Below are 13,526 nucleotides of genomic sequence, written 5' to 3'. Positions count from 1 at the left end.
CTAAGATGCCGTCTTCACGGTACCCAAATGGACCGAACCATTGTTCACAGTCAGAAGCCGAGTCCGCCGCGGCAATACTGCCCCTCAATATCCTCTGATCCATCTACAACAGCAGTGACTTGGTTAAAACTATCGCTGTTGCTGCAATGCCAACCTCTCCTCCTGGCACAGAAGATTTAACCTTTGTAGCAACAACAACGACAACACATTCATAGAGCCTGTATCAACAGAACTGCCGTCAGAATAAGCCTTGAAGATGGGGTCTCAAATAAATCGTCGTCCTGTCCGTGTGGCCTCAGCATCAGGGGCCATCACAGACATGGTTGAGAACCTGGCAGAGCTCGCAAAGAACGCCGATGTCGACTTTATCGTCGGAGACTGGCTGTCAGAGTACAACATGGCAGCACGCGGAATGCTCAAAGCACAACGTGCTGGAAGCCAGAGTTTCGACGCTGCTCCTGCTTTCGAACAGCAGTTCGTCGACTCCTTCCAGTGTGCCCTTCCAGATTTGGCTGCGCGAAAGATCAAGATGGCTGTCAACGCCGGGGCTTGCGACACGGAACTTCTATATCAACGTATACAAAATATCGTCGAGGAATCTGGAACAGACCTTCGAGTTGCCTGGATCGAAGGAGACGAAGTTCTCGACGTGGTCCAGCAGTACGTTTCTGAGGGAGCGAAACTTCGAAACATCACTACGGGCCAGTCTTTTCAGGAATGGGAACACAGCCCGGTGTATGCGCAGTGCTACCTAGGCTCACGAGGTATATCACAGGCTTTCATGAATGGGGCAGACATCGTCCTCTGCGGTCGCGTGGCCGATGCTGCCCCAACCATGGGAGCTGCTGCATATTGGCATGGGTGGTCTAGCGCGCAGTACCAGGAGCTCGCACATGCTTTGATCGCGGGTCATCTGATCGAGTGTTCTTACTACGTCACCGGCGGCAACTACACCGGCTTCAAGACGCTCCCTCAGGGCAAGAGTCCCTTGTTAAATCTACCCATTGCCCGCATTCAGTATGATGGTACCTTTTTCATCGAGTGCCACCACTCGAAGGATAGGGGCGGCGAAGTATCTATCAACACGTGTAGATCCCAACTGCTCTATGAGCTGCAGGGCAAGCGATACTACAACTCGGATGTGGTAGCCATCGTGGACCAGGTCAAGATGGAGCAGGCCGGTCCTGATAGTGTCTTTGTACACAACATCGGCTTCGAAAAGCCCCCGCCAACGACAAAGGTCGGCTTGACTGCCCCCGGAGGCTACCAGGCGGAGGTACACTACTTCATAGTGGGCCTCGACGCTGAAGAAAAAGCTGCTCTGTTGGAGAAACAGCTAAGATTCTACCTCGATGTCGAGTCCATGACCAAGCTTGCTTTTACAGTCAGCGGGAGCTGCCAGTCCAACCCAGCATCCCAAGACGCCGCGACTGTTGATGTGAGGGTCTTTGCCCAAGCGCTTGACGCTGATGCTCTGTCGCCGCACAACTTCCGCAACAAGTGCTGGAACATCGTCATGTCAACGTACCCCGGAGCCACCTTTGCCGTCGACGACCGCCAGGCATTTCCGAAGCCTTACAATGAGTACTTTGTCACTATAATGCCACAAGCCCTTATCAGGCATAGAGCTCATCTTCCTTGGCGTGAGCGCGTGGTCGACATTGAGCCACCAATTGATACAGTTCCTTATGTGCATCAGCAGGAGGTGCAACCTGTGACTGAGCCACAACCGCTGCTCTCCTTTGGGCCGAGCATCATGGCACCGCTAGGCTACATCGTGCACGCCCGGTCGGGTGACAAAGGTTCAGATTGTAATATCGGCTTCTTTGTCCGCCACGAGGATGAGTATGCCTGGCTGAGGTCCTTGCTCACCGTAGACCGAATCATAGATATTCTACAGAATGATTATAATGGAGGACGTGTCGAACGATTCGAGCTGCCAAATATCCAAGGTAAGTTGACCTTCAAGCTCGCCCCTCACCGGTAGGGACCACTAACAAGTCCGTTCTGTAGCTGTTCACTTTCTGCTCAAAGATCATCTGGACCGAGGAGTGGCGGCAAGCTCGACTTATGATGTGCTGGGAAAGAATGTGGCTGAGTATCTAAGAGCAAAGCACGTGCCTATCCCAAGAAAGTTTCTTGATCGCGGAAGGATTTAGTCTAGTTTTTCGGCTGATAGTGGGGTTTTAAACGTTTATTCAATGTACGACAGGTAATTTAATTGTTTTTAGTTGAAAGTAAATATATCAGGAATATAATCCTCAAGTAAGAGGCTTTGGGCTGTCAGATCCAGAAATTGATGCGGCGAAAAGGTCTCAGCCGAGTACAGTGGTGTAGGTAACCAAGCGGCGACCACGTCCTGCTCGGCACTGTCATGGCTTTGCCATCCTTGAGTATCCTCCTGAATGTCATCTCGACTGTCTTCTACTTCCCGATCTGCCTCTTGTTGAGCAGATGGATGAGATGGTGCTGGGTGATTCACCATCCCTGAGGGTTCGGGTTGTGCATACTCCCGCATTCGATTTCTGATCATGGCAAAAAGACGGTACACCCACCTTCCAACTGGCCAAGATTCCTGTAGGACCTCAAGGCCAAGCATGCAAATGTCTGAGCGGGCTTCGGCTAGACCCTTTCGGACTTGGAAGTTCTCCAACTCTCTTGATTCGCAGAGTGAGAGGAGATGCATGGCTAGAGCGTTAAAAAGGGCTGGTATTCTGCAAAGGGTGATGATTGTCAGTCTAGAACCACGGTGGATTGATGTCCATCCAGTTACTACTCACGTGTGTATTTGGCATAGCCTCCCGGCTGAGTCTGCTAAAATATCTTCTGTTATACGAGTGATCTCATTCGCTGCATCAAAAGCTTTCCGACGGTTTCCCCATCGGCAGTTCTCGCCGGTCTGATCCTCATTATGCGGACGACAAAGAAGTATGGTAGCATAGCTGATGGACGGAGTTAGTGCGAGGGCTGGGGCAAAGTCTTGAACACAGTGGTACCCACCACGTTGCCATTGCAAGCATAGCGGCCCAGAGGCCTTGTTGATCTGGACCAAGGCCCTTGTACACCATTGTTTCTGGGAGCTCAGAACGAAACCGTTGAAGGTCATGTTCCAATTCTTCAGATTCTTTGCTCGAATCTACAGGTTTGGAGGCTGCATATCTGGAGGACAGAATACCACCGACTGGGGCAATACGAGGCTAGTCAGCTGGGTGGCCTAGGAAAGGATTACTCTTCGTATAGCTACGTACATATCTTGGATAAATGGGCCATATATATGAAATAGGCGGTGCGTTCAGGCCTCTCGGAGCTAACCACGCTCTCAAGATCCTCTTCTGTTGGCGCCTCAACATCCCAGTCTGAATCGGATATGTGACGAGGCTTTCCAATTGAGCCACTAACAAGGTTTTCCCGGATCTGGATCAAGTTCAGTCAGCAACAGTCAATCGTGACGAAAGAACTTGGCGCATACATAGATAGACCACCAGATTCTCTTCCACCTTGCCGCCGTTTTAGAGTCCACGGACGAGTTTCGAGTCCTATTAGGGAGAAGACAGGACGGTTAGTTTGTCATAGAGACAGCTAGAACAAAATAAAACTTACGATCGATGCATGCCAAGACTCGTTGCAAGATTTGATGTTATTCCCAGCCAATGCCACGAGTCCTTGGGATCATTGGGGCCTCCCCACCAAAAGCTCATCAAAAAGGTGCCCAAAATGATGTCAACTTTGCTGGGCTCCTGATCTGCATCGTATAGAGCCTTTGCTTGATGATAGTAGATACTCCGCGCACCGTACCGGCTGACTGACCCATTCTGTTGGAGGACATCTGTGGTGCAGATACTCACGGCGACCATGAGCAGTGCGCTGAGAACTATGAGAGAAGTCTCGCCTGCGTCGGTAGCTCTGCGAAACGAGGACTCGTCAAGTATCGGAAAGGCTGGGTGGAAGGCCTCAAAGTAGCAGTCGAGGAGAAGGTGGAGTGTTTCGCGACATGGGAAGTATAGGAGACGTTGAGACCTCAGATGGCTGATCTGACATGTCACGATATCTACTCGGGAGCGTGGATCGGAGCCACCGTCGCCGTGGCAAGTCAAGGGGAAGTGCAGTCTGTGGGGATGAGTTGATGAGCTGGAAAATAAAGGCCCGATGACATTGTGAACGACATAGCTGAGGCTAAAGGCTTCGCCGAGAAAGGCAGTCCTATTGGTGTCGGTGATGGTTGATGTAGAGTTGTTATTTGCACTGTTCTCGGCGATGCGAGCATAGAGGAAACCAGGTGATTCAGGCGTGTCATGCGTCGTGGCAGTGCTGTTGATGTTGGCGGCGTTGGTGTTACCATCCCCCGAGTCGGCAGCCACAAGAGTCTCGTGGGCGTCAGTGGCGTCGAACTCTGCGCCACGATGGGAGGTCGATGGTGACGCCAGTGCAGGGAGATGGACTACATGCCGCGGCGATAGAGATATCGGTGGTGGGTTTGAGGAACTTGACGAAGACTGCAAAGTTTCATTTGCTTCCGTGGCCTTATTCACGGGTAAGGACTTGGCTGTCCTGAGCCGTCTGTGACGCGGGTACTTGCCCCTTCTCGAATCAATGAGCTGGCAATCTGCCCCTGCAGAATCGCAGTTGAGGCAAGGGACACCGTTTGGTGCTAAACACTTGATTTTGCGGGAATGGCATCGGCGACATGCAATGGCAGTACGGACGGGCATGGTGGAGAGTGAAGACAGGGGAGGAGGCGGACTTGTTGCGAAGGCGGCTTCTTAATAATGATGCCCCGACTTGGCTCTGGCAGTTCACATGGGTACGACCTGAAGACCCCGCGTTCCCCGCGTCTAGACTAGAGAGATCTAGTACCCCGGGTTTAGACTTTGAGCTAGACGTTTGCGGTGATGTAGCTCCGCCACTAATAAGACCATTCCCCGAATGTCGAGAAGCCGTGCCCAAGAAGCCGAGAGTCGTCCTAGTCTTGTGTCGCGGTTCGTAACCAGTCAAAATACTCTAGGTATATCAATTAGTCCAAAAGGTTGTGTTCCAGACGGCTCGATGTTTGGCACGAGGAATCCCTACCACAAAGCCATGACCGACATCACCACACGCCAGATCGCCCTTGTCACTGGTGGCGGGTCAGGCATCTCGCTAGCCTTTGTCAAGAAGATCCACGAGACCGGTTACCATGTTCTAATCGCAGACCTTGCTCTTCATCCCACCGCCTCGACATGGATTGATTCACTGCAGCCAAAAGATGCAGACAGGGTCAAGTTTTTCAAACTCGACGTTACAGACTGGGCCCAGCTCGAGGCAGCGTTTGACCACTGCATGACACTCTTCAAAGGCATACCAACCGTCGTGGTCCCTGGAGCTGGCGTCTACGAACCATCAAGCAATTCTTTCTGGGAGGACCGAGACAGCGACTCGAGGTACAAGGTTCTCGACATTAACCTCGTGCACCCTATTAAGACTACACGCATTGCTGTGCGGAAGCTTGTCGAAGCTGGTCTTCCTGGAACCATCATCCATTTATCGAGCATTGCTGCGCAGAGATCAAGCATCATCACTCCGCTATACACTGCTTCAAAGCATGCGCTGAGCAGTTTTGTCCGGGGAATGGCACCTCTCGCCCAAACCTCGGGCATTCGGGTCTTGGGAGTTGCGCCAGGGTGAGACACCCTCGTTCCCATCATATCCTGCATCAGCTAATATGTGCTTGTGAAGAACCGTGTCCACACCACTATTCTCAGAGAAACCCGAGGCAGCCAAGTTCCTTGACATGGAGCGAGATTATCTCCTGCCGCCTGATGCTGTAGCCAATGCCATGATGGCTTTACTCACTCAGACTGAAGAGTTTGAGTCAGGCACCATGTTGGAAGTCTGTCATGAGACAGAATGGAGGAAGGTTTCTCTTCTTGATGATCCTGGACCGCAGGGCCCAGCCAGTCTTACCAGCAGGAAGAAAGATGCAGTGAAGGACATTTACAAGTACCTGGCTCCTGGGAAAGCTTCAGCAGATAGTATTACCACTGATTAACAATAGAGATGCGTGTGTATGGAAGCATACAGATGATTCACAAGTTCGGCAATGAACCAAATACCTGCTCAACCATTATTCGATGCTGTAAGCATCGCCGCTATTACATTTGAAGTCGTCGTCTCTACTGTTTGCCACTGAACTGGGAGAAAAGGTGGCGCCCCAGGCTCCTAATGATGCAGATAGTTGAGCATTGCGTAAGTTTCAAGTAAGGTTCGTCTATAGGGACTTGTGAACCAAAGATGTTCTCATGAAAGGGACTAGATTGCATGAGTCTAAGAGATTTAAAAGTATAATTCCCGGTAGAGGCGCAATTCTGCAAATCGGCCAGGCCTTTCTACTAGAAATAATTCACTTCCTTCTGTTTTATTTCGCATATCCATGGTCGTCCAGCAGAAACTATCGAGAGTAGTATTAGCTTGTAGAATAAAGTATCATAAAAGTCATACTAGTTTTGTATGTCTGAATAGGCAAAGCCTAGCTGAGGGTGACAAATTGTTTACCTGAGTGATTGCTGGCAAGCCGAGAAGCCGCCTATAAGCTGAGAAGCCGGGGAAATTAAGACGCCGCGTTAATCAAGATACCGCACGAGATGCACGTCCGGGCACCATTCAATCACCGACAGAAGCAAGCCAAGTCTAAGACATGATTTCTCATTTAAAGGATTTAAAGGAACCTAGATCCAGCCCTCCAGTACACTCAATAGACATTACTATCGACTTTTTCCTCAATTGTAAAAGATGCCTCGTTCTGATATAGAGTTTACTACATCTGACGGTGTCACCCTTCGAGGGTGGTTTTACCTGCCATCAACAGCGAATCCATCCAAGCTGCCATGCCTGGTCCTCTGCCATGGATTCTCAGCATTGAAAGAGATGGATCTTGACGCTTTCGCCGAACGCTTTACCAGCCGGCTCAAGATGGCCTGTGTGGTTTATGACAACCGAGGACTCGGGGACAGCGATACTGGGCCAGGTCAACCGAGGCAGGAAATTGTTCCTGATCTCCAAGTCGCCGATATATCCGATGCCATTACCTTTGCCCAGTCGCGGAGTGAAGTTGATCCGGAGAGGATTGGCGTCTGGGGAAGTTCTTACAGTGGCGGGCATGTCCTCCGCGTTGGGGCCGTTGATAGACGCGTCAAGATAGTTCTCTCCCAGGTCCCGTGTCTGAATGGTTGGGACAACTTCAACCGGCTTGTAAGGCCAGATTTTGCCGAGTTCATGGAAGGCGAATTCCAGAAAGGTTGGTCAACTTCCATAGCAGTTCATTGCACGATCCACATCGCTAATCCTCGTCTCCTTTTCTAGATCGACTTGAACGAGCAGCCGGAAACGCCCCTGCCACAGTCAAGGTGGTAGATGAGAATCCACTAGCGCCATCTGCACTCCCCACACCCGACAGTTATGACTTCTTCCAAAAGCTCTGGGCTCACAAGTCAGCATGGAAGAACGAGGTCACGCTCAAGTCATTGGAGCTTTTCCGTGCCCACGATCCGTCGGCGTGGATACATCGCATCTCACCAACGCCACTGTTGATGACGGTCGCGGAAAATGATGTTTTGACGCCGACGGACTTAGCTCTCGAAGCCTACTCTCGGGCACGGGAGCCAAAGCAACTCTCCATCTTGCCAGGCGGGCATTTCGACGCTTATACTGGGAACAACTTTGAGCGAAATGTGGCTCGGCAGATCGAATTCCTTAAAGAATATTTGGGAGTTGAAGATAACTAGCCTTGTAACTTGCGTTATATAGGGCGACGAATTGATATTACTGTCTGTGTTGGGACAATCTTGAATGCAGTTGAGACTTGTGGCCGAGAGCTTCAATCAGCAGAGAGAACTTAGTTCTTTGGCTGAATGCAGATGGCATTAATGTCAAATTTTAATGTTACTTAAAGTTGTCTTATCAATCTTCGCGTGTAAGTCCTTCTGGAACAAGAATTCGCGTTGCTCCTTGATTCGTCAGTTCTTAAATATCGTCCCATCCAAGTAAACCAACTGAACAAGGCGGAGCAAGAAAGACATCGCGATTGAGAAGCCAGATCTCCTCCCGAAGTTGATTCGCAAAATGGATGGAAGAATCCTCGTAGTCTTCAGATAGTACCTTTAAATACCTCCAATGGTCCATGCAGTCATCTTCCTGCTCGAGATTGACTCTAAGGAACTTTCTGTCGTTGGCATAGAATGGTGCATGGAGAACCGGATTTTCGTATTCCACTTCGACGCTGTCCTTCTGAGGAGGAGTTCCTTCTCGCCGTTTCAAGTTGTGGTCGATTAGCCATATGTTAACAAATAAGCTGCAGGAAGCGAGATGGAACAATTCCCTCTCACTGTGAAATATGCCCCACTCGACATCGTACTCAATGCCTAGGTTAAGAACACCACCAAAAGACCACGCTTTTGTATGAAACAGATCAAGTAGATGGATCCAACTGAATTTGAACATGTCATCAAATTGCAAGACAATGAGGTCATTCTCCGGGAAAATTGTGATATATGACGGGGCACTACCGGAGAGGTAATGGGCGGTTGCTGATCCCAAGCGGCTCTGGCTGGACGCGTCGTTTACTCCGAAAACCCTTCTCATCATAGATCTGGACTCTTGGCAGACTGTCCATAGTGAACTGTCGATCAGATATGTCGATATGTCGTGGTCGCTCAAGCCGTTGGTGCTGTCTGGATATTTGTTCCGTAACGGAAGCGCAAGGCGAGGCGGTAAGCTCCATCGCCTCTGAGACGCGCCGGTGACTGAAAACCCCATAATATCCCTTGCATGTACAGGGTTGTCGGGTTCAGGATCATACACCCGAAATATTTGAACACCCGGCTTGTCTGGGCGCATGGCCATCATCCAGATCTGTTCCCGAAGCTCCAGAGGGAGTTGTGAGAAGAGGGGGAATGTACGTTCCTCCATGATATTCAGTCGTGGTTGTCAATACTGTTCGAGAGGAGGAGTGCTGGGGAGAAAAGTTGAGCAAATAAGGATTTTAATGAGGGATGGTGGAAATATATACAACATGTCCGTTGGAACGAAATAGAAAGTTTGCACTACGTGGCTCAGAGTCTGAGTCAGAAGAGGTGGTTTATGGTTTGTGAAAACTGGCGTAGCTGCTCGCCATCTGTATTTATGTAAACTGTATTGTCTTTTACTTTGGTGCGTTGAGGGTGAAGCCTTGACCTCTCAACCTTATCACAGCTTGCCATCAGTCCAGTTTGTGGGCGGCTTGTTTCTTCTGGCAGCTGTCTAAGGTTCAAACTTTCGTAAATGTTCAAATGTGCTCCAGGGGATAGAGGTTTTTGTTTTGCCACAAATAACGAATTTTATCGATGAGTGCACGCAAGTGGTGGCACCATCTGATTTGGTAAAATGAATACATCATTTACAAGCTCTTCCATTCGCCACGCCCAGATGTTCAACCACTTATCCCAACATCAAAGACGGCCCCACCCAAGAAGTCCCGGGATTGCTCCTGTACGTTGCTCAGCCCCCTCGTATCGCTCTTCATACAACTCATGCAGTCGGTCCGCAAAGTATAACGAGGACTTGCGATGCTCTCCATCTGCAACGGGGTTGATATATTCCCAGTGAGCCAGGCGGTCTCCCCCCTTCTCGAGACCAGTGCTAGAGAACTTTCTGTCGGCCCCATGAAAAGAAACATTCTCACATGACCAGAAATCTTGACCACGCTTTTCATCGCAAGGAGGAGCGTCTGCCTTTCGTCTCAGATTATGGTCGATTATCCAGACGCGAGTTCCGTAGTAGACAGCCTTACAGAACCGATCGATCCTGTTCAATACATCGGCTTCAATGCCCCTTTCGTCTTCTTCGTAAAGCTCTATGGCCCACTTGTGTCTGTATTCAATACCAATGTTCCTCATGTCTTGTAAGCGGCCCAATGTCTCACGACCCCATTTTCTAAAGTTGAGCCTGTCGAACTTAAGGATAACTAGATCAGTACTGTAACAGATTGTGAGATACAAAGGAGGACCACCAGAGATGTAGTACCCCTTCCACGAAGGAAAGCGACTATACTGGAGTGGCTTATTCTTAAAGTGCTTCTGCATCATGAGTCTTGACTCATGGCAAGCTGTCCACAAGCCGACATCGATTAAGTATGGCGATATATTGAAATCGCTGTCACAGTCGATGACATCGAGATATATGTTCCATAATGGAATGGACAAACAATTACCGGTCTGTGAAATGAGTCGGTAGGCAGAGCGACGTCGAGGGAAATGGATTGTGTCTCGTCGGCGACCTAGGACTCTCGAGCCAGGGACTTGTAGACGTAGCGTATGTACCGCTGGCAGATCTGGCCGAATAGCGTCCTCCCATATTTTTAGCCTAAGCTCTTTTGGAAGTGCTGAGAATAAGTGGAATTCTGATGCCATTTTGGAAGTATCCCAGAATAGCAAGTGTAAAGGTTGTGCGATTATGTTCGGGCTCTGAATGAGGATACCGCCGAGATGTAAGGTGGGCGACGTGGCCTGAGTAGATGAGGGAAAACGAGAGAGGGCACCTTTATAAACCATACCATGATTAGGGTTTCAGGAAGAATGTCACCAATGTCATGCGAAACAGAGCACGGAAGTATAAAATGTCATTATTTTCTCTCGTGGCCTCTCATTGGCCTATGTGGTATCTTAGACGGATAGAGTTCCTTGCAGCAAAGCTTGCATCTAAGGCCAAACCCTCCCGCCTGCGTCAAGCTGACCCGTAGCTGAGAGCTTAAATCAGCCGAGAGAACTCAGTTGAGACATTAAACTTTTGCCTTTGCCAATTAAGTATCTGATTCCTTGAAAACATACTTCTGTGTATTGGGAGCAGTCCTGCATCTATGCATCAATACGTTTCCCATCCAAGAAGATGTACAGAAGTAGGGAAAGCCTCGAACTTTTCTTGTCGCACCGCTTCGTGGTATGGATTTTGTATCCTGACATCTAGCCCTAGTGCGAACGCGAATGAAGACCTTTCTATATCTGGAACTGGCTCGATATACTCCCAGTGACTCAGAAGACCGTCACCCCAGATGTCTACCTGTATAAGCCTCCTGTCGCGTGCATAGAAGCACAAACCGTCAGAAGGAGGAGCGTTTGCCTTTCGCTTTAGGTTGTAATCGACAAGCCATATGCCTTGCGAAGTGCAGCTTTGGAACAGGGTTGAAATCTGGTTAAGTGCTGGACATTCCCCGTTGTTATAGTGCATTTCAAAAAGTTGCGGCCCCCAATCTGACTCATATTCGATGCCAACATACGAGATGCGGTAGCTCAGCGCCTGATCAATGTCTTCCAGGTTGAGGCCCATACTGTCCGGTCGCAGGACAATAAGGTCATGCGCTGGATTTATTGTGAAATAAAGTGGCGCACTTCCAGAGATGTAGTAGCCCATGACTGGCTCGGGGACACGAACTTTGCCGCACTCGATACTCCTGGGCCTTGGAAAGGCTTTTCGCATCATGGTCATTGATTCATGACAGGCAGTCCATAGTCCAGCATCAATCATATATGTTGACACACTCTTCGCGCTAGGCTTGTTGGCGGGAGCCTCGTGGGCTAAAGGTACAGCAAGACCCAGTTCGTCGCAACCCCGTTCACGGAATCGATCCTTATTGTATGAGAACCGGACGGCCTCCGGAGACTGACGATCCCAAGAAGTACCGTAAACTCGGAATATGTGAACTCCTGGCTCTTTCGGGCGAATAGCTAGACTCCAGATCTGCTGCCTTAGCTTGGTTGGGAGAGCAGAGAAGAGATGGAACTCAGTCGGCATGATTAATAGTAACCGGGTCTGAGATGTAGGAGATAGGTTAGATAAGCGCCAGTGAAATGGGTAGGGACAGAGGAGGACTTTAGTTGCGTGTCGAAAGAAGTGGAAATGGTGTCAGCGAGAAAGGTCAGACAAGGGATATATATATTCCCAAATAATTTGACTTTACGAACACTAAACTATCTAAGTCATCGTGAGTAAATTGAGTTATATTTAGGGTACCTCAGACGGATAGGGTTTGTTACCCAGCCACGAGCAGTGCACACGTGATGTGTGCGATGGAAAAGCAGAAATCCATCTAGGCTTGGTGATTCCACTGCCCAAAATCGACAAATATTCTTCCGTCAGGAAAAAAACCTCTTGCTTCAAAAGCTCAAAAGTCATCCCATCCAAGAAGGTCTATCCAAGGCCTGAGAGGTGCTTCATGGTCATCCATTCCCACTTCGTCAAAAGCCTCCACCATACGCTTCGCAAAATAGAAAGAAGACTTGCGATAGTCTCCATCTGGAATTGGGTCGATGTATTCCCAGTGTTCCTCTTTCCTTTCGTCGTCCGGATCCGCCTCGACAAGCCTCGTATCCCGTGCGTAGTAGCAACCAAGATCTTCGGGCCTGGGCCTATAAGGAGAATCTGCCTTGAGCTTCAGATTATAGTCTACTAGGCATACACCTGGAACCGTTTGATCCCGGCCTAGACCTGTAATCAGACTTGCCGCTTGACAAATCTCGCCCATAAAGTTGCGATCCCCATTCGGGCTTGTACTCAATGCCCAAAACTAAATCAGTTTCACTAAATGCCCCATAAATATCCCGCAAGTCGAATTCCAGACTGTCCGGTCGTAAGATAAAGAGGCTATGTCCTGGTTTTGTAATCGTGACGTAGAAGGGAGCACTTCCAGATAGATAGTACCCCATCGAGTCAAAGCTATATCCCTTGAGTGATACAAAGGCTTTCCTCATCATAAACCTCGATTCTTGGCAAGTATTCCACAACTCAGGATCGTGAACCTGTGTCGAAATATCACTGATGCTCTCTCCAGTGACACTGGTGAAATCTTTGTCCGACAAAGGTGTACCCAGAGCCAAAGGGGTACGGTAGGGGGGGAAGCCCGGGACGCCTTCGAGCTGAATCGAAGGTTCTTGGGAAGCATCGAATACTCGAAAGACACGAACCCCTGCGCGCCTTGGGCGAATAGCAATGGCCAGGTCCCAAATTTCTTGCCTAAGCTCAGTTGGGAGAGCAGGAAAGAGGTGGAATTCAGTCGGCATGATTGAAAAACGTCGGTCTAAAAGCGTGAAGAGATGAGATAAGTCCCGGTTTGACAGACGATCCGCGATCCTGTTGAGGGTAGAAGAATCCCTATGTGCGATGGAAGAAGGGCAAATTATCTCGTCCAAAACGGCCGGACATGGAGAGTTATATATGCACCATCAAATGATCAAAACCTTGAAAAATACTCCGCTTGAGTCATCAGTAAGGATGATGCGCATCATACGTGGGGACTGTGCGGAAGTGTAAAGGAAACAAAGCTATTACACCGGATGGGTTTATTGGACAGCATCGGTTATAACGGAGTTAATTGATTGATAGTTAAAGCTTATGACTTTTCAACGAGACATATCAAGCCAACACACTGAGAAGTCCAAATTTACTTCAGCTTTTGGAAGGCAATATGCACAGCAAAGTTTGTATCTTGGCATTGGCCACTCAGCACGATCCGTACTAACCTCTGC

General features: G+C 49.3%; 8 protein-coding genes across 8 annotated transcripts; 3 read left to right on the top strand and 5 right to left on the bottom strand.

The window, feature by feature from the left end:
- Positions 1-397: 397 nt before the first annotated feature.
- FMAN_13846 (uncharacterized protein) lies at positions 398-2,159 on the top strand (the record flags this gene model as incomplete). The annotated part of the gene is made up of 2 exons (XM_041833366.1): positions 398-1,952; positions 2,014-2,159. 2 exons carry the CDS (start codon positions 398-400, stop codon positions 2,157-2,159), a joined length of 1,701 nt encoding a protein of 566 aa, XP_041683737.1.
- Positions 2,160-2,227: 68 nt separating this feature from the next.
- FMAN_13845 (uncharacterized protein) lies at positions 2,228-4,709 on the bottom strand (the record flags this gene model as incomplete). The annotated part of the gene is made up of 6 exons (XM_041833365.1): positions 2,228-2,714; positions 2,781-2,942; positions 3,001-3,181; positions 3,249-3,414; positions 3,470-3,536; positions 3,601-4,709. 6 exons carry the CDS (start codon positions 4,707-4,709, stop codon positions 2,228-2,230), a joined length of 2,172 nt encoding a protein of 723 aa, XP_041683736.1.
- Positions 4,710-5,076: 367 nt separating this feature from the next.
- On the top strand, positions 5,077-6,025 carry FMAN_13844 (uncharacterized protein; the record flags this gene model as incomplete). The annotated part of the gene is made up of 2 exons (XM_041833364.1): positions 5,077-5,657; positions 5,713-6,025. 2 exons carry the CDS (start codon positions 5,077-5,079, stop codon positions 6,023-6,025), a joined length of 894 nt encoding a protein of 297 aa, XP_041683735.1.
- Positions 6,026-6,765: 740 nt separating this feature from the next.
- FMAN_13843 (uncharacterized protein) lies at positions 6,766-7,757 on the top strand (the record flags this gene model as incomplete). The annotated part of the gene is made up of 2 exons (XM_041833362.1): positions 6,766-7,270; positions 7,336-7,757. 2 exons carry the CDS (start codon positions 6,766-6,768, stop codon positions 7,755-7,757), a joined length of 927 nt encoding a protein of 308 aa, XP_041683734.1.
- A 238-nt stretch (positions 7,758-7,995) lies between these two features.
- On the bottom strand, positions 7,996-8,940 carry FMAN_13842 (uncharacterized protein; the record flags this gene model as incomplete). The annotated part of the gene is made up of 1 exon (XM_041833361.1): positions 7,996-8,940. One exon carries the CDS (start codon positions 8,938-8,940, stop codon positions 7,996-7,998), a length of 945 nt encoding a protein of 314 aa, XP_041683733.1.
- A 518-nt stretch (positions 8,941-9,458) lies between these two features.
- FMAN_13841 (uncharacterized protein) lies at positions 9,459-10,418 on the bottom strand (the record flags this gene model as incomplete). The annotated part of the gene is made up of 1 exon (XM_041833360.1): positions 9,459-10,418. The coding sequence occupies one exon, from the start codon at positions 10,416-10,418 to the stop codon at positions 9,459-9,461; it is 960 nt and encodes a 319-aa protein (XP_041683732.1).
- A 451-nt stretch (positions 10,419-10,869) lies between these two features.
- On the bottom strand, positions 10,870-11,796 carry FMAN_13840 (uncharacterized protein; the record flags this gene model as incomplete). Its single annotated transcript, XM_041833359.1, has 1 exon — positions 10,870-11,796. The coding sequence occupies one exon, from the start codon at positions 11,794-11,796 to the stop codon at positions 10,870-10,872; it is 927 nt and encodes a 308-aa protein (XP_041683731.1).
- Positions 11,797-12,166: 370 nt separating this feature from the next.
- FMAN_16141 (uncharacterized protein) lies at positions 12,167-13,061 on the bottom strand (the record flags this gene model as incomplete). Its single annotated transcript, XM_041833358.1, has 2 exons — positions 12,167-12,410; positions 12,463-13,061. 2 exons carry the CDS (start codon positions 13,059-13,061, stop codon positions 12,167-12,169), a joined length of 843 nt encoding a protein of 280 aa, XP_041683730.1.
- Positions 13,062-13,526: the final 465 nt, after the last annotated feature.

The sequence above is a fragment of the Fusarium mangiferae genome, assembly GCF_900044065.1.
Source record: "Fusarium mangiferae strain MRC7560 genome assembly, contig: FMAN_scaffold007, whole genome shotgun sequence".
In the NCBI taxonomy this organism is placed as follows: domain Eukaryota; kingdom Fungi; phylum Ascomycota; class Sordariomycetes; order Hypocreales; family Nectriaceae; genus Fusarium; species Fusarium mangiferae.
Note: the sequence above shows the minus strand (reverse complement) of the source record. Positions and strands in the feature narration are given on the sequence as shown.